General features: G+C 47.2%; 1 protein-coding gene across 1 annotated transcript in view; it reads left to right on the top strand.

The window, feature by feature from the left end:
- Positions 1–23,096, top strand: part of GLI3 (GLI family zinc finger 3) — a 282,714-nt gene that overhangs the window by 145,418 nt on the left and 114,200 nt on the right. The window contains exon 4 of the mRNA XM_082662430.1: positions 21,177–21,282. Coding sequence (XP_082518556.1) covers positions 21,177–21,282 — 106 coding nt within the window. The remainder of the gene's footprint in view (positions 1–21,176; positions 21,283–23,096) is intronic.

Raw genomic sequence — 23,096 nt, 5'->3', positions numbered from 1 at the left:
TCAAACATTTTCTCCAGCTGTTGAGCGAAAGCAATAAAAGCAGCAGGGAGTACCAGTGAATTCACTGGTTTTTGAAATGTTTGAGCCTGGAAAAGCTGTTTCCTGTTAACTCTTTATGTCTCTGCCTCTCTGCACGCTCCTTTCCTGGCCCCTCTGATTCCCCACAGCATGTGTAGGGCTGTAAATAAAGAGACCGAATTTAGGGCCCTGAAGGGGCTGAAATTGACCACGGCTTTTATTAAACGTCCCTTCTGCTGGCCTCAGAGCAGTCGCAGCTGCCGTCACCTCCTAAAACCCGCTTGGCCCGGCCACTGCAGCCAACCCCCAGGCCCTACGTGCCTCTGCCTCTCTCCCCGGGTACAGTCTTGAACCCAAGGACTCTGGACTCACATGCAACTGTTAGGCGACAGTCTTTTGAGACAGACTACTGCTTAGGAGCTCCTGGAACTTGGTTCTTCCTCCTGGTTGGAATCAGGTTCCTCGGTTGATTTCCCTTGTAGATTTCTCGGTCTCATCCTGTTTGCTCTCTGCCGCTCTGACCTGGCTGCTGGAATCTCTTCCTTGCTTCTCTTTAGAAAGAAAGGGATGCGACCCCATCATGAGCCTTTCAGGGGGCAAAGGAGGTGCAGTGAGGGATCTGGGGGGACCCTGGGGCACAAGCTCCTGGCTGATCACAGCAATTCTGCTTGGCGGTAAGAAGGAGGCAAGGGGTCTGACCATTCTGAATGCATCCTCCTAGCAGAAGTTCCTAGAAGAAATAGGCTGTACACCATCTTTTTTTTGTTAAACTCTGACCGCACTTTTAAAAGAGCCCTCTGTGTCACTACTCTGTAATAACCTATATGGGTAAAGAATCTGAAAAAGAATAAATATATGTATGTGTACAACGGAATCACTTTGCTGTGCACCAGCAACCAACACAACATTCTAAATCAACTGTATACTCCAATAAGGTTAACAAATAAATAAATAAATGAAAGAGCCACCTCTGACTCTGCATTGCCACTGGGTCTGACGTTCCTCACGTGAGCCTGGGGTGGAAAAGATCGGGGTTTTTTACCTGACGCTTTTTAAAGTGGCGCTGGCGGTCCAGTGGTTAAGACTCGGCACTTCCAATGCAGGGGGCAAGGGTTTGATCCCTGGTCAGGGAACTAAGATCCCACATGCCTCGGGTGCAGCGAAAATAAATAAATAAAGCGTCTTGGAAGCCCCTTTCCATTCTCTCCCTTCCTTGAACGGGGGCTAACCTGCTTCCTGTCCTGGGTTCTAGGATAGCTGACGCATCCGTGCTGTCCTCTGACTTGTGTCTTCCAGCCCAGGCTGTGACTGCTGTCATTCCCCTCCGCTTACAGTGTGCTCAAATGCCTCTCAACTGTTAAAAAACGCCCACACCAAACTCCTCCCTGACCCTCGGTTTTCTCTAGCTGCTGCCCCGTCTCCGGCCCTCTCTTCTCCCTCTGCAGCCACACTTCTGGGGCGTGTCACGGTCTCCACGTCCCCAGCTCCCACGACTGCATCATCCGCCGCAGTGCGGGTCCTCTGCTCTCAGGAGGTGCCCCTTCACATCCCCTCACTGCCGGCTCCCCAGGGGCTCTGATCCCAGCTTAGCTTCATCCTCCGTCCCTCCGGACGTCCTCTGATCTCGTCCGGTACCCTCCCCCTGTCCGATTTCACTCACTCCGTTGGCATCCACTGCCCCTGCGATGGCATCTCCTACTCCAGGGCAGACTTGGCTCTGGGATTCCAGACCTGAATCCACCTCCCTCCACACCCCCAAACCCCACCTGTCCCACCCTGAACCCGTTGCTGCCTGCTGGTTCTTCCCAGGCCTCTGCCTACCTTTTCTCTCGGTTCCCACCACTGTCAACAGGGACCCTAGAAGTCAGCCCAGCCTTCTTCTTTTCTCTTCTTACCCATATCCATTCATCCTTCTTCACTGGAGTCTCCAACCATTCACTTGTAGTCCCACTGCCCGGCCTCAGTGTCAGGGCTTTTGTATCTCTTCCCCACCTAATTTCATCCACTCCAACCCGTTCTCCACCTTTCCACCAAAGTAATATTTGCAGAATGCACGTCTGATCATTTCAGTCTCCTGTGTCAGCCCTCGCGACTCACTGGCACAGCATGCAAGATGCTCCGTGGCCTGGCCTTGTTTTCTTCCACGCGGCTCTAGAACCGTGGTTCTCAGAGTGCGGTCCCCCGGACCGGCAGCTTCAGCGTCACCTGGGAACTTGCTAGAAAGGCAGATTCTCACTCTCCTCCCCTCCCCAGGCCTCCTGAATCAGAGACTCTGGAAGGTGGGCCCCGCCAATTTGCCTTTTAAGGAGGCCTCCGGGTGACGAGAGGCACACTGCCGTTTGAGGACCAGTGCTCTAAAGCGGTTCTGGGTCTTCAGGGTCACCGGACACACCCTGCTGCTTCACGCCCTCTCTCTGTGGGTTCTCTCAGCTTGCTCTTACTCATCTTTCTGCGCAAGGCTTTTCCTCAAGGAGAGGAGGTTTCTCTGACCTTCTTCCCTCCCCACCGGCCCCCCCATACTCACTGCTCACCTGAGTGCCATCTTTTCACCAGGACTCTTTGAGCTGGTGTCCTTGTTCCTGGCTTTGTGACCAGTGGATCGCCAAGCTTCTCTTGGGCAGAATGGCCTATTATTAGGCTCCCCCTGTTTCCAGGGCCCCCATGGTGCCTGGGACCCAGCAGTGCTGGTTAGGCTTGTATGTGAATCCATCTTTACTTATTCATGTATGGAGTAATCAACCAGTGATTGAATCCTGAGCTGGTATTTTTAGGGAACGGGTGAGGGAAACCGCCCACCTCGGCCAGGCACGGTAATAACTGCTTGCATGAGTTGTCTCACACCAGGAGGTCCCGATAAGGAGGACACGGCTGCTGCTGAAGACTAACTGGGAGAATTCGGGAGGGGCCGAAAGGAGGGAGGAGGTCACAGCCCATAATAAACCCTGCCAACTTCCCAGAATCCCTCACGCAGGAATCCCTCTTGGCTGAGAGATGCACGTGCCACCAGGAAGGACCCTGAGTCAGACCAAATATGGGGCAAGCAAGATGATTGGCCAGGGACAACCTGGAAAGCTAACCCCATCACCGTAAAACCAGAGGCTGCGAGCCACGTGGCAGCGCGGTCCTCCTGGGTTCCCTTACCCTGACGCTCTCTGCCCGGGGGGTCCCTTCCCAATAAAGTCTTTTGCTGTTACAGTACGTGTGTCACCTCAGACAATTCATTTTCGAACGTTAGACAAGAGCCCACTCTTGGGCCCTGGAAGGGGTCCCCCTTCTGATAACAGTATGACTGAAGCAGCCCAGGAAAGAATTCCGGGTTCTAGCTATCCTAGCTCAAATGGAAAGATTCAGAGTAGTTGAAGAGCTGAGAACAGATGATTTCTCAAGGAAGCAGTTATTTGAAGGACAGCACAAGTGAGGTGGTAACATTACAGGAACGACTGTGACTCTTTCCTATAACTTTCCTTTTACCCAAGATGCTTCTTGGACAGAGTCACTGTTCCTTGTCCCTGACATTACTTCTCCTTCGTTCCTTTCTCTTTTCCTTCATAGGATAGCACAGAACTATGGCAGATTTTCAGTGTTGTTTTTCCGCTTTGAAGAAGGGCGTTATGGCATAGGCTCTCAGTCCTGAGTTTATTTGGTCATGTGGCCCTTTAATGATTTTTTTTTTTTTGCGGTGCGCGGACCTCTCACTGCTGTGGCCTCTCCTGTTGCGGAGCACAGGCTCCGGACGCGCAGGCTCAGCGGCCATGGCTCACGGGCCCAGCCGCTCCGCGGCATGTGGGATCCTCCCGGACCGGGGCACGAACCCGTGTCCCCTACATCGGCAGGCGGACTCCCAACCACTGCGCCACCAGGGAAGCCCCCTTTAATGATTTTTTTTTACCCCCCCGAGGACCACTGGATGTGGATAGGGAAACAGGGAGACTTCCTTTTGGGGGCACAAAGATTTGTCTTAAAGCTCTAAGACATAAGCATTCCCCTGCTCTTTAGGTTCTGCATTGGTGTGTGTGTGTTTTTCTTCTGTAGATTTATTATATTAGCACTTAATTACTCTTCATGACAGTATTAAATTTCATGAGTGATTTATAGTTTTAATAGAGATTTGTATGATTTATTGCAGTTGGCATTTGAGGTTTACCAACTTCTTAAAAGCCATAAGTACTGGAATTGCTTACTCTGACCCTTTTCGGCACAAGCAGGACATGGGTGAAACCACAAATTCAAGTATAATGGGGATGCGTGCCTGGCCTGGACCATTTTTGTTTGATGTTACCGTCTCCTATTGTGATATGTGTGTATGTGTGGGGCAGTGGTGGCAGGTATGTGTGTTCTTAGAGAAAAAAGAAAGTGGATCCCTTCTGTTTTTTAATTTATTTTTTATTTAAGCTTTTTATTTTATGTTGGAGTATAGTTGATTAACAATGTTGTGTTAGTTTCAGGTGTACAGCAAAGAGATTCAGTTAGACACATACATATATCTATTCTTTTTCAAATTCTTTTCCCTTTCAAGGTGTTACATAATATCGAGCAGAGTTTCCTGTGTAGGTCGAACAGTAGGTCCTTGTTCGTTATCCATCTTAAATATAGCAGTGTGTATATGTCAATCCCTAACTCTCTAATATGAGCCCCAGATGGTTTCCTGTGCCCTGGATGGGTGGGTGTGACATGAAGGCCTGAGATACAGTGGCCTGGAGGAAGCTGGGGACAGGTGTGGGTCAATCCCATCTGCCATGGGGTTCCCAGCTCAGGCCTGCAGGGCCCGGCTGGAGCAGTCATGACCAGCCTGCTGTCCACAGGTGCTGCATGCTTCAGTGGGCCGCCTACCCCATTCTGGGCTCTCACAGCTACTGGAGAAGCACCAGTTTAACCGGCACGTGACCTGTCCCCCAGTTTACCCCAAGTTTTTGTTGGGAGAATGTTGACTCCTGCTTCTGAGCTGGAATCCTGAGAACACGCCCAGCATGGTCTTGGCTCTCTTGTCCTGGTCCTTTCCTGCACTTTCTCTCAAGTGCTATCCCTGGCTGCCCTGGCCCTGGTGTTTTGCCCAGGCCCAACTTTGCAGCTGTATCTCAGATGAATATTATTTCCATGGGATGTGGGTTCGTTATTTTAAACTGGGGATAGGTAGCTGCTCGCTTGGGCATTTTCCTAGAAGACTCGATCCGCTCGTACTCCTAGAGAAAAAGGGTGTGCCCTCCAGGCTCTGCCTTCGCCAGAGAGAGGCCCAGTTGGATAATCCTCTAAGGGCCCTCAGCCTCTGGGCCGATAATCTCTTCGGGGTTATCTGTTAATTACCAGTGAATGTGTGAAGTATTTGTGAAAAGGCTTTTGAAGTGAGCTGCACGCGTTGCCCTCCCTCCAGGGCTGCAGCCCAGGCCTCCTTCCCAGGGCAGAGGGTTTCTGGGCCCGGTGCGGGTCCCCCTCAAGTGCTGGTATTCTCTTGCTAAATTGTTTGCCTTTCTAATGAAGTGAACTGTTTGTTTGACTCTGCTTGGAGGAAGGTATTTAACTGGGGGACTAAAGTAAACGTTGGAGACATTCAAATAAGCCACGCATCTCTGCTTTGTGAAGTGAAGGAAAACAGTTTGGCCTCCTTCACCTCCGGGAAGAGTCGTTAAGTTACTGTTTAAGTAATAAACGGAGCCCGGCCAGTCTGGGGCTTTTCTGCTTGCCCCGGCGGGACTGGGAATTTCTCTGCCAAGGCCACAGAGGAGGAGAGAGCCGCTGCAGTCTAGCAGTTAGTAATTGTGATTTATTTATGTGTAGAGGGACGTCTGGTTGGTTCAGTCTCGATGAAAACAAGCCAATTAGCCCCTCTGGATGGCTGGGGGATGGCGGGGTGATTTTGCTAGCCATGGGGAAGGCTAGAGGGAGAGTGTCATGGGGGATCCAGCCTGGGTCCACCTGGCCAAGCCAGCTGGGGACCTGCTACATGTGAGCCGGGTCCCCGATATCTGGGAGAAGTGTCTGAGATGATGCGGGGATGATGGACCCCAGAGGATGTACGGCTGAGACGGGGCCCCCAGAAGGAAGGCCCGCCCTTCTCCTGCCTCAGGACGTGGGGTGAAGGTGTCTGTGAGTGATGCCCTTTAGCTACTCGTGGCTTTTGTTATGGGGAAGCGCGAAGTGGCGGGAGTACCCAGGAGGGGAAGTGTAGCCGTATGCAGGGCAGGCTGCGTCACTGGTGGGACCCAGTGTCCAAAGAAGATTCCGGTCCTTGCTCAGAAATTATGAAGAATTTCAAGAGGGTGACAGCAGAGCATTAATCCAAGCGTGGGGCCTTCTGAATGGGGGCCCGGGCTGCATGTCCAGGAAGCTGGCGCTCTGGAGAAGGCTTGGCAGTCAGGCTGGACCTGAGGTCCAGCTTTGTCAGTTCCTACCTGAGGGCTGTTCAAAAAGCAATATTCAACTGAGTAAATTTTAAAGATCTTAGTGGCATTTTCCATCGATTTATGAATAGGCAGCATCCCACCTAGCGGAGAGGAGGGGGCTCTGAGGAGTGGTACAAAGTAAGAGACTTTTATAGGCAGAAGGGAGCGGGGACAGAGAGTTACACTAGCAGAAAGTGGAATGGTTGCGACAGAGGTCATTTTCCTTGAGGGGACGGGATGACGTCACCAGTGCCGACCAGGTGATTTCTGATTGACCAGGTTAAGATTCCATTTCTGGGGGAGGCCAGAACTATAATTCGGTCTCAGCTTGGTGGGTTTGGTGGAGCTTAGCATAAGCGACTCCACGTTGGGCACGTTGTCTTGCTTTTTTCATAGTGCCTTTCACTTCCTGTCTTCTCTGATGACTGCTCATTGTGAAGTAGGGGTAGTTATACCTACTTCACTGGGTTGTCTTGTAATGTAAATAAAAAATATCTGAACAGCGTTTAGGGTAATCCTGCACACAGAGTGAATGCTCAAAAAATGATAGCTATTTATTATTTGAATGTCTCTGTGGCTGTCATTTTTTCCCCTCCCCTAATGGTTGAGCTGACAACAGTGTATGGCTGGTCTGGAATCTGGGGACAGGGTTGAGTATTTGCCACAGAAATTACTTAAAGACAAAGGATGGAGAACCTTCACATGCCTCATGATCAGTGAAGGCTTGAGCGCAAGGGAGGGACGTGGGTGAAGCAATCAGATCAGGTCCAAAGCTGAAGAGGCTCATGTGGAGATGCCAACTATCAACGTCCATTTGGGTGTCTGGATGGAAGACGAAGGACTTAGAAATAAAAAGAACCCCTAAACGTGAGGTCTTTAGATTTTATGAACAACCTTCACCTTTGTCACTTGGCCTCTTGGACAATTCTGTGGAGTAAAGAGGGCTGCATCTTACTGGCTTTATTTTATGAGTGAAAAAAAATCTCTATTATGATGATAGTCATTTGTTTCTATGTACTTCTATAAAATGTGGTTTAAAACGGGAAGCCTTTTCAGCTGCACGTGCAGATGGAGAACAGACATGCCTTATAAGGGCTGCAGCGCGCATTGTTCAGTGTGCTGCGTGTTTGGCTTTCTCCCGATTTCTGAGAAGGTGAAACTGAAGGATGGGTTTTCTAAGGTTTCGTACTGCGAGGGTGATACATGTGCAAATGTATATTGGCTCCGGGATGACCAGTAGGGCATCATCAGTTTTGTCTATTGAGTGGTATTAGTTATTAAACCCATGCTCTGTTTTACATACATTGGGGTTCTCATATGATCACTCTTTGAGTCTTTGTTAATACTTGCAAACAGCAAAGTGTGAGAAGCATCCTTGCTCCTTAGAAATGTGTCTGGGCTCCACTCTCTGACAAGTGGAAGCTCATTGAGAAGGTGCAGGATGGGGTCCTCTCTGTAAGGATGTGCCCACTAGTACCGGGGAAGGTGCATACCCATGTATCGGGGCTATAGTCCCTGGGACTGTAGGTGGACTGGGGTACCAGAGGTAGGTATGGACTCCAGAAGTAGACCATGTTGTCTGTCCTCAGGGGCCCATAGGCACAGATGGACATCACTGAAGTTTAGATACTTACCAAGTATAGTTTGTAAAGACTGGGTCCCGTGTAGTTGGTCTGGAAACCAGGGTCACTTTGGGGACGGGAAGGAGAGGACCCACATGGAGATCACATTGAAAACATATGGAGCCTGGGTCTTTTGAGACAAGGTAAGAAGCTGTCGAGTCCTGATGGAGGGCCTTGGGGAGAACTGCCAGTTAGGTCACCCTCTGAGGCAGCGTAGCTGTCAAGCATCACAGCAGAGGTAGGGGGTAGCATGGAAGCAGAAGGGGCATAGGCTGTCCTGGTGGCAATAGGGGAGGAGGGCAGGAGAGCTTGGGCCTTAGGGAAACACAGGCAGCAGATGACCCAGACAAAGCCCTGCTCAGTGAAAGCAGTCTCGAGCCCACTGACCTCTCCAGGAAGGAGTGCCCACCTGAACACACTAGAAGGTTTGTTGACACCCCCCAGATCTCCATTGCTCCCTGTCCTGAAGTAGAATGCTGACGATGTGGATTCCTCTTGGAGGTTTTTGAGCAGTTCAGCTCGTCCGGACGGTAGGAAACATGAGAGGAAGAGGGACAGGAATGGCCTCTGTCCTCTGTGGACAGGGCTGGGGTTGTACCAGAAGCCCGGGGAGGCCAGTGCCTCTTGTCTGCAGTGTAGCTTCACTGTCCAAGGGCATTGCCATGCCAGCAGATGCTCTCAGGGACAGTGGGTCAGAGAAATCCTGAAACTCATCCGGCATCCCGAAAGGAATGGGGCTAAAAAAATCAAGCTAAGAAGTCCAGTGAGGGAGGGAAGAAGGGAAGGGTAGCCAGCAAGAAAGGAAGTCCCAGGTGTGAACCCTGGGGAGTGGAGGTCGGTGGTAGTTGTGGACCCCCGTGCATGCAGCTCTGGGCTTTCTGTCCACACACCCAGGAGCGTGCACAGGGCAGCATCAGGGTGGAGGAAGGGGTCCCAAGTGCAGCTCGGGGGGCTGTGCGTGGACAGGGAAGGAAGGAGGTGGTCAGGTAAGTCACATGACAGTGGCCGTTGAAGGGCTGACAGTCAAATGGGCCTCACGTTCCAATGAAAGTGGGCAGAGAGTTCAGGTGTGGTATTGGGATGAACTTGAAATAGGTTTTGATTTTATTTTTCCTTTGAATTTTCTCCTTTCTTGGTCCATGCTATCAGTGTAATAATTCTTTTTTTTAAAATTAATTGTTATTGGAGTACAGCTGCTTTACAATGTTGTGTTAGTTTCTGCTGTAAGGCAAAGTGAATCAGCTACACGTATACATATATCCCCTCTTTTTTGGATTTCCTTCCCATTTAGGTCACCACGGAGCACTGAGTAGAGTTCCCTGTGCTATACAGTAGGTTCTCATTAGTTATCTGTTTTATACATAGTAGTGCATATATGTCAATCCCAATCTCCCAATTCATCCCACCCCCCCCTCAGTGTAATAATTCTATAAACTCAGCCTTTATTCATGGGCCAGAGGAAGCCTCACGTATTGAGAGCTTCCAAATTTTGGCTATCTAATCATTAACCGTGGGGATGCCAGAGGTGCAAATACCACAGCTGGCACTCTCTTTAAGCAGAAACTTATTTCCCTCATATGATACCATCTGATACATGCTCACATAGCCGACGTCTTTGAGGGCGTGTGTACCATGTATGCCTAGTGGCTGATGTAAGATTGCAGGGAAAAGAGACATCTAAGAAAAATCGGGAATGTTTTGGTACGTGCGTTCTTTCCCCCTTAGAAATGGGAGATTCTCTCCCTCTTCTCCCATTTCCTTGCTCATCCGTACAAGGGAATCACTTCACGTCGAGTGCTTTATTATTTTGCAATCCTGGGGAAAGAAGCACTTAAATAAACTCTTCGCTTAAAAGCTTTGTGTGTTCCTGCTTCATGGTGCTTTAGCGGCAGTGAGAATTCAGGGTTTAAGGGGCAGGAAAGTGGAGCCTTTCAGGGCTCCCAGTGTGCAATCAACGTGCTGGAATTTCAATGGATTCCAAAGGCGTAACAATAATAGCATTAAGAACAGACCAGGGCCTTTGATGTTATTGACAATAAAAGGGGGAGAGGGGGCTAAGCGGCCCCTGTCATTTCTGTCATGAGCTTTTAAACTTTTGACCTCTAACCTTTTGTGTCAAAGAGCTTTTTCCATATGGGTGTTAGCGGCCTGCTCAAGTCTCCTGAATTCACTGGAGCGTCCACGTTTCCTTGGTGGGAAAGGACATTCAGCGTCTTGGAAAAGACCCAACGTGGGGCGGTTATCGCGGAGTGTCCACCATTGTCTGCTCCATCTTAGGGGGATGGCAGGGTGGGATGGGTTGAGGACACCACACGTCCACATGAGGTGACTCCAGCCTGGCGGGAAGCGGGCAGCCTTGCAGGGATAGAAGGTGAACTTCAGAGCTATGATTTAGCTCAGGGTATGCAGGCATCTGCCTGGAGTTGGCTCTGGGCATGGGGTGCCTGGAAGCTGCGTGGGGAGGATTCGGAAAGATGGTGGGGCCTTTGGGGTGCCCTGGTTTGGCCTGTTAGGTAGATGGAAGGGTCCTGCAGTGCCAGACGGGCCTGGTTCACTGCGGCTATTATTTGGCCTCAGTTTCCTTTCTTGTCTTTCCTTCCTCCTTCACCTTTCTGATAAGAAACATGAATTGAGTTCCTACTGGGTGTGTGGTACAGTGAGCCTCTTCTGCCCTCGAGCCCCAGACAGCCTGGGAGGGAACGCAGATGGTTCTGGTCTGACAGCAGTGTCAGGGCAGGGCCTCATCCCCAGGTGGCCTGGCATGGTCCAGGAACACAGTGAGTGCCCCTCCTGTGTGTGTTTATCCACCACAGCTGTGCGTACAGCGTGGGCTTCAGTGTGAGGGAGAGCGTCTGAGTAGGAACACAGGGCCTTCAGCGGGCTTAGCATCAGGGAGAGAGGAGATGTGGGTAAATAGAGTTTGTCCGGGGCAGTCCCCAATAACCTGAAGAATGAAGAAGGGAAGAAGGAGCAAGTGGTTCCCACAGGGACTCAGGGAGGCTTGACTGAAGGGGGTGACATTTGCACTGAGTCTTGAAGAGAGAGTTGGATTCGGAGAAGGGGGAGAACTTCTCAAGCAAGGCGCAGCATAAGCCATATCAATGAAGGCAGCCCTGCATCTCGGACGGGGAAGTACCCTGAATGTAGCTGGGGGTTGGGGGCCTTGAATGCCATGGTAAAGGGTTGGGCGGGGCTGGGAAGGCTCTCCTAGACCACTGCAGATCTGGGGAGCAGGAAGGACCATGGTCCAGTCTAAGGCTTAGGGATGTAAGTCTGGAGAATATAGTTTAGAGAAGAGATGATACGAAGCCTGAGCTCTGACGGTGTCATGGTAAGAAGCAGAATGGCTAAGAGTAGGGGCTTTGGAGTAAAAAGGACACCAGCTCTGCCACTCTGTCCCTGCATTTCATTTCTTTGGATAAGGCCCTTAACCAGGTCCCTTGTCTGGAAGAATGGGCATACTCATTCCTGCTCTCCAGGGTCAAAGGAAGAAATAGATGAGCTCATGAGTGTAAAAGGCTCATTTAGCCCAGCACCTGACATATATTAAAGTATTCACTAATTGTCCTTATACTCATGATTGTTTTAGTATTATTAATTTCTATTAATGGGGCAAACCTTCGGAGACCTTTAGTTGTTGATGGACAGGAGCTAAAATGGGGTGGGTGGTGGAGGAAGAGTCTATAATCTACTCCGCGACAGCTTCTCGCCTGATTTTGAGCGGAATGAATGTGGACCTCATTCATTATTTAATGGCCACGCAGACTCTGACCAACACACCCTGAAGGTCACTGCTGGTTTTCCAGTGCCTTCAAAATATTTCTCAGGGTGGACTTGGATGGGTGGTTTCTCTTTGACTTAGCGGCATTGTTCTCTGCTGTGGAATTCTGGAGAGAAAGGTAAAGGTGAGCTCTCTGATGCTCTGAGCCACAGCCCAGGCAGTTACCACGCAGGAGGCCGGGTTTGCGTGCCTGAGAGCTCTTCCTGATTCCTGGTTCGGAGCAGGGTTTGAGCATCGAGGTGGGGCTCCACGATGGTGTCTGGGGCTGTGCTGGGAGTGCCAGCTCTGGTGGTGGAATAGAAAAAACACCAACTTGCATCACAAGGCTTTGGTTTCTGTGACTTTGGGTACCTCGTTTAGCTTTTCTGAGCAGATAATGGAATATTCCCTTCGTAACCCTCAGGATCGTGTGATAATAGGAAATAAAGAGAAACAAGACTTAGGGGGATAATAATAAAGCCTTGGAAGTAATGATTTTAGGGGTGTCAAGAGGATCCCATGAAGAAACGGAAGTGAGTTTTATGAAATGGAAAGCATTGTATTCCTTTGCTTTTACATTTTGCTACCTGCTTCTGCTAATTTTGCAACATTGAAAAAAAAAACATTTGGAAGCTCTTTTTTGAGTTATTTTAGACAGGACACAGCTTCTAGATCTCATCATCAGTGTTAATTGTTGGTTTACTAGCTAAACCAGGCAACCTCTGAATTCATTGTGTCTCTAAGGCTTCTGTAGTTACAGCTGAGATACCAGATGCTTTCCTGGAAACGTTTCATTCTCTGCCTTCACTTCATCAGCGTTAAGAATCCCAAGTGCGTTGGGCTTCCCTGGTGGCGCAGTGGTTGAGAGTCTGCCTGCAGATGCAGGGGACGCGGGTTCGTGCCCCGGTCCGGGAAGATCCCACATGCCGCGGAGCGACTGGGCCCGTGAGCCATGGCCGCTTGGCCTGCACGTCCGTAGCCTGTGCTCCGCAACGGGAGAGGCCACAACAGTGCGAGGCCCGCGTACCGAAAAAAAAAAAGAATCCCAAATGTGTATTTTTGAAGCTATGAATTTGGCTTTTAAATTGTGCTATACAAAAAAATGGTCATTCACATAAGAATTTGTCACTGGTAAGAATTTCCATGCTTTCATAAGAAAATACACCATTAGCATAGTTCAAGTAAATGGATTTGTCACTTTTAAATATAGTGGCTCCTTATATGTTTTCATGTGATCTCCCTTGGACAGTTTTGCAGTTTCAGTATAATGGCTGTAAACCTTCTCTTATTTCTCTTTGCTGCTTTTCCCTCTGTTTATTTTTTTCTCTGATCTTGGCAGGAAAGCTGGAAACAACAAAAATATGATGGCTGCGTATATATGGGATCATAGGCAAGGCGCATTCCACAGGCTGTGGATGGAAGGATTTTATTGGTCGGTCAGTAGGCAGATGTGGTCTATTTCTGCCATTGGGAATCCAATGGATGTGATTTTTAGTTGAGAAACTTGCAAAGACTAGTGGATAAAAGAAATTAAAAGGGACCAGGAAGGGGCGAGCTCAACTGTTTGTTCACTACCCAGGATACGTTTGAGGTGGTAAAGACAGATTTCTTGTTAATTTACTTGCAGAGGGCTATTTGTCATTTTCTTGTGGAAACACATAATTATGTTTGTAAAAGGATCATGGCCTGGATGGATTGTGATATGACCAGAGTGTAGTGCTGGGTAGCACTTAGATCTATTTAAAATATTAGATTAATTTAATATATCTGCATGCTTGGCACAGAAGAAATAATAGATTGCTATCTGAAAAGGACTTCCCTGGCAGTCCAGTGGTTAGGACTCTGCACTTCCACTGCAGGGGGCACGGGTTTGATCCCTGGTCAGGGAACTAAGATCTCACATGCCATGCGGTGAGGCCAAAAAAAAGAGGAGTCAGGAATGTTGGGTGGTTGCCAGAAGTAAAAATTGCTTGGGTTTTATACATAACATAGTTTTGTTAATCAGCTTTCTACGTAACTTCGTGTATGTTTTACTTATAAGGAAACTTAAATTTGCAAATGTTAAGTGTTTATTGCCATCATTTGCTAGATTTACAGTCAATTTCATCCATTATCATTTTTATCTTAGAATTTATTTTTGATAAATAAAATCACAGGGTAAGTATCCTTTTTCTGAATAATTGTCAGATTGGACACTTCTACTGTAGAGATTTTTTAAGTCACACAAATAGGCATATCGGTATTTCACACATACAGTGTTATCACTCAGAAACTACGTATCCATAAAAAAAAATGGTGTGTGGTTTTTCTGAGTTGTAAACATTTCTGAGAATTACTTTCTTGGGATATGCTAAGGACAGGGTTTGTCAAACTGTTTTCTGTAGGGCCAAAAGAAATATATTAGGTTTTGTGGGCCATGTGTTTCTCTGTCACAGCTCTCCAACTGTGTCTCTGCAGTTTGCAGTTTGAAGGCAGCCATATGCAGTATGCAAACGAAATGGCACCTGTATTCCAATAAAACTTTATTTATAAAAACGGCCCAGGGTCTTCCCTGGTGGCGCAATGGTTAAGAATCCTCTTGCCAATGCAGGGGAAACGGGTTTGAGTCCTGGTCCGGGAAGATCCCACATGCTGCGGAGCAACTAAGCCCATGCACCACAACTGCTGAGTCTGCGCTCTGGAGCCCGCGAGACACAACTACTGAGCCCATGTGCCACAACTACTGAAGCCCGTGCGCCTAGAGCCTGTGATCCGCAACAAGAGAAGCCACAGCAATGAGAAGCCCGCACATCGCAACAAAGAGTAGTCCCTGCTCGCCGCAACTAGAGAAAACCCGCGCGCGGCAACAAAGACCCAACACAGCCAAAAATAAATAAATAAAGTAAATAGATTAATTTTAAAAAAAGAAATTTAAAAACTGCCCAGTGCAGGAGTTTCCCCCCCATAGCGTATGCTCCACAAGTTAAACTTCCTGCCATGGTATAAAGAGACAAAATTATAGATCTTTTTTTATGCAAGGCATCTATGAGATGTCTCGAGTATACTATAACTGCATTTCCTTAAAACTTGCACCGCATTACAGAGGGTCTTATAAACAAGATGATCTACACTAACGACTCTGGAGATGCTTCCAGCTGCACACAACATGCATGTAGGACTGGAAAGAAGATTCCTGATACTCCATGAAGCGCTTGCTTCATGGGATGATGCCACCTGGATGTCCAGCAAGCCCACAGCTGGTCCCTTTGGGGTTCCACGCCTTAGATTCTGCTCATAGCAGACCAGCAGGGCCACATGCTTTAGACATTCCCGGTCAGGCATCCCGGGGCTGTCCTCAGAGGGGCAGACGAGCCCCTTGTTGGCGCTGTGTTATCCACAGGCATATTCCTGTCCACGGTATAATCCTGTCCACAGGCAGGAACACAAGGATGTCTGAATGGGGAGTCAGTCCGGGTGTGGAGTCCGTCCACATGGTGATGTGTTCCTTAGGCCACTGAGCCCTGGAAAAGGTCTTGCAGGTGTCAAGGTAATGATTGGAGACACTCAGCGGGGGGAAGAGGCAGAGATGACACTTGGGTGCCACTCCACCATCTCATTGGAGTGGTGAGGGCCCCTCTCTCCCCCTCTAGAGACCTCTCCTTTGACAGATGCCGGATGATTCCTTTGGTTTTGGCAAAGTGGATGTTGCCCACATTGGGTTTTAACATTTCTACTGATGGCAGGCAATTGAGTGAATTGGAGGGGACTGGACATTCCTACAGGCAGGGCTGACCCTAGTGACAAGAAAAATCATCTCTAGTGCAGGTCTAGAGTAAATTCCAAAGTCAGTGAACAGATGACTTCAGGATTTAAATAAGCCAGGAGAATTTATGCCCTGGGCAGTTTACTCTTGTGGGTCTTCCTGCACTGTTTCCTGGGCACTTTCAGGCCACTCAAATATCATTAGGTGAATTATTCCTTCAGGGCACAAACGGAGGGGACTTTGATCTCTCTTTTTTTAATCTACAATTTTTGTATGTAAATTTCAAACCTTAAAAGACAGTTTCCCAGAATGGCCTCCGAGAGATCTCATAGCCTGAGGATATTAAAACTATTTCTTGGGAGAAGGATGCAACAACTGAAGGTAAACCTCCCAGTGTCTTTTCCTGGCCACAGGTTTTATGATCAACCCAGGCTGTTGTGAGGAGACCTAAAAATCAATGCCTCTCATTCCTAATGAGAGGCTCACCACACAGCCTGACGACAGCCAGTGTGAAATCGAATACTGACAACTATACCCAGCACAAATATTGTTACTATGCATTTCAGTTTAAACATGTGTCAAGCCAGTTACATATTTATGGGGTTTAAAGACTCTTCCACTCGTGCCTAGGATAATAGGCACTCTGCAAATCTCCGTTTAGTCTGAGAGGAATTTGGTCCAATAGTCAAACCTCTTGCGAGTCTGTAATAAATCATCTTTGCCGCCCAAAGCATGGACAGTTGACTGCTTCCCACTGCTCCCCAGACTTCCCCCACCTGGCAGAGTGTTAATTCCTTCAGTAAAATTGATTCCCCCAGTTCTGCACATTATTCTCCCTGTCTTCCATTTAGCCCGTTAGTTTGCTGACAGCAGAGTACACAGCACTTAGCAGCTGGTTTGTGGAACCATCAGTCAGGAAATTGTATGATAAATAGGAGGGAGCCAGGTTTAGCGGCACTTCCTTCTGCTTCAGCAGTTTTTGCCCGACTTTGGAAAAGTCATCATGTGGTGTTTTGTCAAGGGCCAGAGCAGGAGATGGCTGCGGTGCGGTGACTTATTACACATACCCCTGAGTTACGATGCTCTGCAGCTGTGCTGCTCATGTGTAAATAATAAACCGGGAGGTGGGTAATTATGGCGGCTGCTGGCGACACGGGCCTGTTCTCGTCCTGTGGGTTTTCTTGGACAGCTTCTTGGGCTCGTGATGGAATATACTGCGATCTTCCACACAGAAACGACCAGCTGAGATGCAAGGGAAGCACTCCATGTTTGAGGAGTGGCAAGCATTTTCTTTTTTTGAGAGGTGTGTTGGGATTAATGTCATGTGATGCCACATATGTTAAAGGACATGCTCGTCCTGCTTTTTATTCTTCGTTTTTACTGTTAAGCTGTGGTCAAGCGTGTCTTGAATTGGAAGAGGGCTGTTCCATTGCGTTTACCAGAAAGCGGCTTAAGAGGTGTGATTTCCACTGATAACTGACATGAGGTGTAATTGTTTGCACAGACTTTGTTGGTCCAGGAGACCAATAGTAATTGTAGTTATTTTCGACTAAATCGAGAAGGAAACAAATAGAAATAAAAATGCTTAAACTAAAATCAGATGTCTTTGATGAAATCAGATCATATCCATATTTTTTGGCTCTCTATTTAACCTGATTCCAGAATATGGAATTCATAAATTTCCTTGGGACATAAATAAACACTTCGAGTAAACAGTGCCGCAAGATGCATCGCATACTTTCATTCAGAATTAACTTTCAAACTCACAAAGCACACTCAACGGTGAGAAATGACTACTAAATGCCCCAGGAATTCCTAACCCTAACCCTAACCCTTTTCTCTTAAATATTTTTTCAATGCTGGGTCATTTTCTCTCTCATTCTGAAAGAAAGAGAGAGGGTGAGAGAGAGTGAGAGCGACAGTGAATTTAAATCCTGTTAATTTCTTAAAAATAAAAGGATGGCAATGCCTTTAAATATCTGTAATAGTCTTGTAGTTTTCCTTGAGGTAAAGATTTCTATTGCTTGGGTACATGCTTTTGATTTTATTGAATTATGTGCCTGGTTTTCACCCCCTATGCATGTAATCTTTGCAATGTTATTATAAATACTCATATAAAAAAATAATGACTGTTATTTCCTGGATATATGAGGCATATATTGAATGTAGAATCAATTCACACATTTTGAGCCCTGGTGTGTATGAAAAATCTGGATTTGTGCTTCTTCTTAATTCACAGCTGCACCCACATAGAGAAGAGCAGATACAGTTAACACCCACTTATCTGTTGCAGAGAATTTAATCACACAGCATACAGCCAAGAGCCAGGAAGTAAAGAAGTGAAAATATCTTCCAACTCTGACATGGTTGTCACAAAGTCCCTCAAAACGCCATATAGGGCTTCCCTGGTGGTGCAGTGGTTGAGAGTCCGCCTGCAGATGCAGGGGACGCGGGTTCGTGCCCCGGTCCGGGAAGATCCCACATGGCGCGGAGCGGCTGGGCCCGTGAGCCATGGCCGCTGAGCCTGCGCGTCCGGAGCCTGTGCTCTGCAACGGGAGAGGCCGCAACAGTGAGAGGCCCGTGTACCGCAAAAAAAAAAAAAAAACGCCATGTAAAAGGATGTGTGGGAAAAACCTTAGCAGGTGTGTCAGACGGTATGAATGCTTAATTTACACCCAGTTCTAGTAGGTTTATTCCTCCAGGTTCCAAGAGCCCCATGACACGTGTTAAGTTTGAAGTCTGCTGGAAACAACCTTGTTCGAATCAGCAGTGACCACTAACAGGCGAAGAAGAGAAAGAACTAGGCTTGGGTGTGCTCGCCATCTCCCTGACCCCCGATCCCCGTGACCTCAGGCCCACCTGATCCCGAATGCCAATGATTCATTTGGGCCTGTTCGAAATTTAAAATCAGGAAACATTCACTGAGTAGGTGTCAGACTTTCAAACTCATGAAAAAGATTACTCCACTCACTTTTACGTTGTTTTAGGAAAGATACATCATTTTCTAACAAAATGGTTAAATGAAATAGGACATTTGGGCTCTGCAGGACATTGCTGGGTAAACTTTTCAACTTAGCACACAAACTATCAAGATTTGTGTTACCAAAAAAACCAATTCCAACATCCTCTCATATTAAATCCTAAGTGGTGCATTTAAAATATAAATGATGTTTTCATATGGACTTTATAAAATGTATAAAGTGTGATCAGGCAGTCAGCACATCCCTCACCTGTTGAATTTGCAGCATCGTTGTACGTTATGATATCATGGTGACAGTGATGAGACATTACTAAGATACTTCCTTTTCTCCTTTGTATCGCTCCCTCCCTGCTTTATCGTATAACAAGCACAAAATACAGTGAGTAATTGACATTTTCAGTGCTGTAGAACCTCTTCTTCTGGGTTCTAAATCTGGTTTTTTCTCCTAACCATATTCTTAGATTCTCAAAGGAAGGCAACAGGGGCAAAGTCTCAAAAAAGGAAAGTAAGACATCATAATTATTATTTTTTAAGTTCTTTTGTTTACATTCTAAAAGATGCTTGTTGAAGAAAATTTGGAAAAAAGAGAAATGTATAGGGAGGAAAATGAAAACCACTTGAATTCAACAAACACATGTATAATGGTCACCCCCAGGACTTAAGGAAGTTCACAGTGGGAGGTGCAGTCACACCCTAATCTATGTTTGATACACCCACTCCCCTGCCCCGCATGGAGGTTCTGTGTCACTTTTTCCATCCGTCGCTCAGAGCCTGTGTGCAGGGCATCATTTGGAATTGCCTTTGCCGCCTACCACACTAGGCAAAATCTTCAGACTTTTAGCAGAAGCTCAAAGCCCTTCTGAGGCACGTTTGGTGTACACGTCAATTCCTGGGAGTGTTTCTTGAGCAGCAGCGACATGATAGGTACATGCCGGCTTCCAGGACGACCACATGTGGAGGGTAGCATTTGCAGGACAAGTTCCGAGTTCCTGTATGTTTGCTGTCTTATCGGGCTCTGAGCCGTGGAGGCTCACCTCTTGATTTTGGATTTCTTTACTGCTTCTTGAAACTCAGGAAAAACTTTAGTCTCGGTGGTGCTTCTCATGGTAAAATCTGGTAAAACTATTTTCAGTTCTTGCAGTGAATTACTATTTAGAGGAAAAAAAGCTTATTTTCAGATTTGTCAGAGGTAATCAGGGCGAGTAAATGGAGGTAGAGAACTATTGTAAGTACGTGCATACACGGGAACCCCAAAACAGTGATGGCTGAGAGCGGGAGGGGAGGCTGGTGTGGGTCCCAGGGGAATGCTGGGGCTGCAGGGGTGGGATCTTCAGTGTGCGCCAAACCCCCCTCTGTCAGGCCAGGTAGCATTTCTCTGGCCAGCCTATACATTTGCTGCCCCTGTGTTGGGATTCCGGAGGCCTGACCTAGAGCAAGATGGAGGGAGAGCATGCATTTAAAATTTTAAAAAGTGTGTGTGTGGCTTCCCTGGTGGCGCAGTGGTTGGGAGTCCGCCTGCCGATGCAGGGGACGCGGGTTCGTGCCCCGGTCCAGGAAGATCCCACATGCCGTGGAGCGGCTGGGCCCGTGAGCCATGGCCGCTGAGCCTGCGCGTCCAGAGCCTGTGCTCCGCAATGGGAGAGGCCACAACAGTGAGAGGCCCGCGTACTGCAAAAAAAAAACTGTGCGTGTGTGTGTGTGTGTGTGTGTGTGTGTGTGTGTGTGTGTGTGTGTACACGTGCCATGGATTCTAGCAGAGACTTTTGTTTTTTTATTTAACACCTTTATTGGAGCATAATTGCTTTACAGTGGTGTGTTAGTTTCTGCTTTATAACATAGTGAATCAGCTATACATATACATATATCCCCATATCTCCTCCCTCTTGTGTCTCTTTCCCACCCTCCCTGTCCCACCCCTCTAAGTGGTCACAGAGCACCGAGCTGATCTCCCTGTGCTATGTGGCTGCTTCCCACTAGCTACCTGTTTTACATTTGGTAGTGTATATATGTCCACGCCACTCTCTCACTTCGTCCCAGCTTACCCTACCCTCTCCCTGTGTCCTCAAGTCCATTTTCTACATCTGCGTCTTTACTCCTGTCCTAGCAGGGACTTTTGAACATGACTCTTTTCCTTACAAAGCATCATGGGTATGGGAGAAATGAAAGCTAGTAGTGATATTACGTCTTTGTCTGAAACTCTCTTGACAGTGTCATTTTAAAATTAAAAAGTGGGGAATTCCCTGGCGGTCCAGTGGTTAGGACTCTGTGCTTTCACTGCCGAGGGCCCGGGGTTCAATCCCTGGCTGGGGAGCTACGATCCCACAAGCCGCGTGGCGAGGCCAAAAATAAAAATTAAAAATAAAAAAGCGTCTTGGAGTCTGTTCCTCTTGGCTTTGTGGCGGCCCTTGCCCTCTGGCCGGCCTCTCGCAGGGTAGAAGCACGTGTTGTTTCTCTTTCTTGCTTTCCTGCTTGCGTCCAAGTTGTATCCAGAGGCTTTACTGCCTCGGGTGCTGGTATTAGTATCTGCCTGGTTCTGAGCTGTAAAGAATTCTTCCACACATTCTTCAGGTAGATTCGGCATCAGTTGTGAAGACTGTGTTAGCAGTGTGGTTTCATGGATTGGCATTCCATTTCAGAGGGGTCCATTTATACAGGCTGTACTTTCTTTCTTTTTCAGACCCTCCTCATCTCTTTCCTGCATTCCATCCTCCCGTACCAATCGATGCAAGACACCATGAGGGCCGTTACCATTACGATCCGTCTCCGATCCCTCCATTGCACGTGTAAGTATTACCACTTTACCCGTCAAAGAAACAGCACAAAATTCTGGCTTTCACCATCTCAGGATTTTTGTTACCAGCACAGCTACTGGTCTTTGAAGATGTGATAGAAGTCTAAGATTTACTTTTGAAATACAGCAAGCCTGTATGTTCCTGGACTCACTGAAGCAAATCCCCGCTGCTTCCTGAAGAATGCCTGTCACACTAGGTGGCTGGCAGGTATTTCTTATATAGTTTTGCTGACATGTGTTCCGTGGGCTGTAAATACTAAATTAAAAAATTGGGCCTAATGGAAGGTTACCACTCAGGATGTGTATCTGGTCGAGAGCGGGTGTGAAGTTTTTCATGCTCCAATTTCTGTTACGGGAAGGTCCTGTTCCAGGGATGAGGATGCATCGTAATGAAATGTTCGTGGTAAATTTTCATAGCCCCTGTGGTGTGTACACCAACGGTCACTTGATTGATGGGAACGTCACCCAAACAAAATGGCAAATGTCATCGAGCACATAGTTTACACAAAGATAAAAGGAGAGAATGGGGGTGATAACATACATTAGAAAAGGAAGAAGAAAAGCCAGATATCATATATGAGGCTAAAAAAAATGATACAAACGAACTTATTTACAAAACAGAAACAGACTCACAGACCTAGGAAACAAGCTTATGCTTACCAAAGGGGAAAGGTGCAGGGGAGGGATAAATTGGGAGTTTGGGATTGACATATACACGCTCCTATATTTAAAATAGATAACCAACAAGGACCTACTGTATAGCACAGGGAACTCTGCTCAATACTCTGTAATAACCTAAATGGGAAAAGAATTTTAAAAAGAATAGGTACATGTATATGTATAACTGAATCACTTTGCTGTACTCCTGAAACTAACACAACGTTGTTAATTAACTCGACTCCAATATAAAATAAAAATTAAAAAAGAAAAAAAGGAAGAAGAAAATATCCTGGAAATTCATGTGATCTTACTCAGGTTAGGGGGGAAAGATGATCAGGTAGTCAGGATAGCCCTCACCTAAACTAAAATGGTCTTCGTTTGCAGTATTGTCCAGAAAACTGATATATACTATTAACAAGGGAAGTCAATCTTCGGGAGCCGCTGACCGTTATGAATGGCCTTGATTTTCCATTTAGTCATATCTGGTACTCACCCTTCATTCTGAGACAGTGAAGTTAGAAAAGCCCAAACAATACTTTGAAGAATACTGCTAGTTATTTGTATGGTAGATTGCATCTCCATGGCTCTTAGTTACAGCTGTGTAATTACATATACGCCAAAGAAAAATGAAGTTGTTTTAAAACAAGTCCTCCTCTGTGAACAGAATTAATTGATATTAACAACCCTAACTATATGCCCAAGTACACATATAATATTTTATCCACAGTTTTCTGGATCTATCTCCCATTACTGAATTGTAATTTCAGAGCAGATTTGCCTGGAGGTAAGTCATAAATCTGTGTTCAGATTTCTATAAGCATTAAAGGAGAAGTGGATATTTAGGGAGAGAGAATGCAGAAACTTGTGACTTTATTCTTCAACTTTTCACCAGAACACAAGTAAGTATTTACAGGCTTCTAAAGCCTGCTAAAAATACACTCAAATAAAACCAAGACGCCAATTGAAAGCCCCCTAATACAAAGGGAAGGAAATTATCATTTCAGGCCGAAACCTGCTATGGAATGCATCCTGTTCTACCAAAGTTGTGCAGTACAGATGGGACCACAAGGGTCTCAGACGAGGATCTGCCCTGTGGTACAGAGCCAGCAAGGGCCCACCGGGCCTGGGAGATGCAGATGATTTCTC

Source organism: Grampus griseus (assembly GCF_964374135.1).
Source record: "Grampus griseus genome assembly, chromosome: 9".
NCBI lineage: Eukaryota > Metazoa > Chordata > Mammalia > Artiodactyla > Delphinidae > Grampus > Grampus griseus.
Note: the sequence above shows the minus strand (reverse complement) of the source record. Positions and strands in the feature narration are given on the sequence as shown.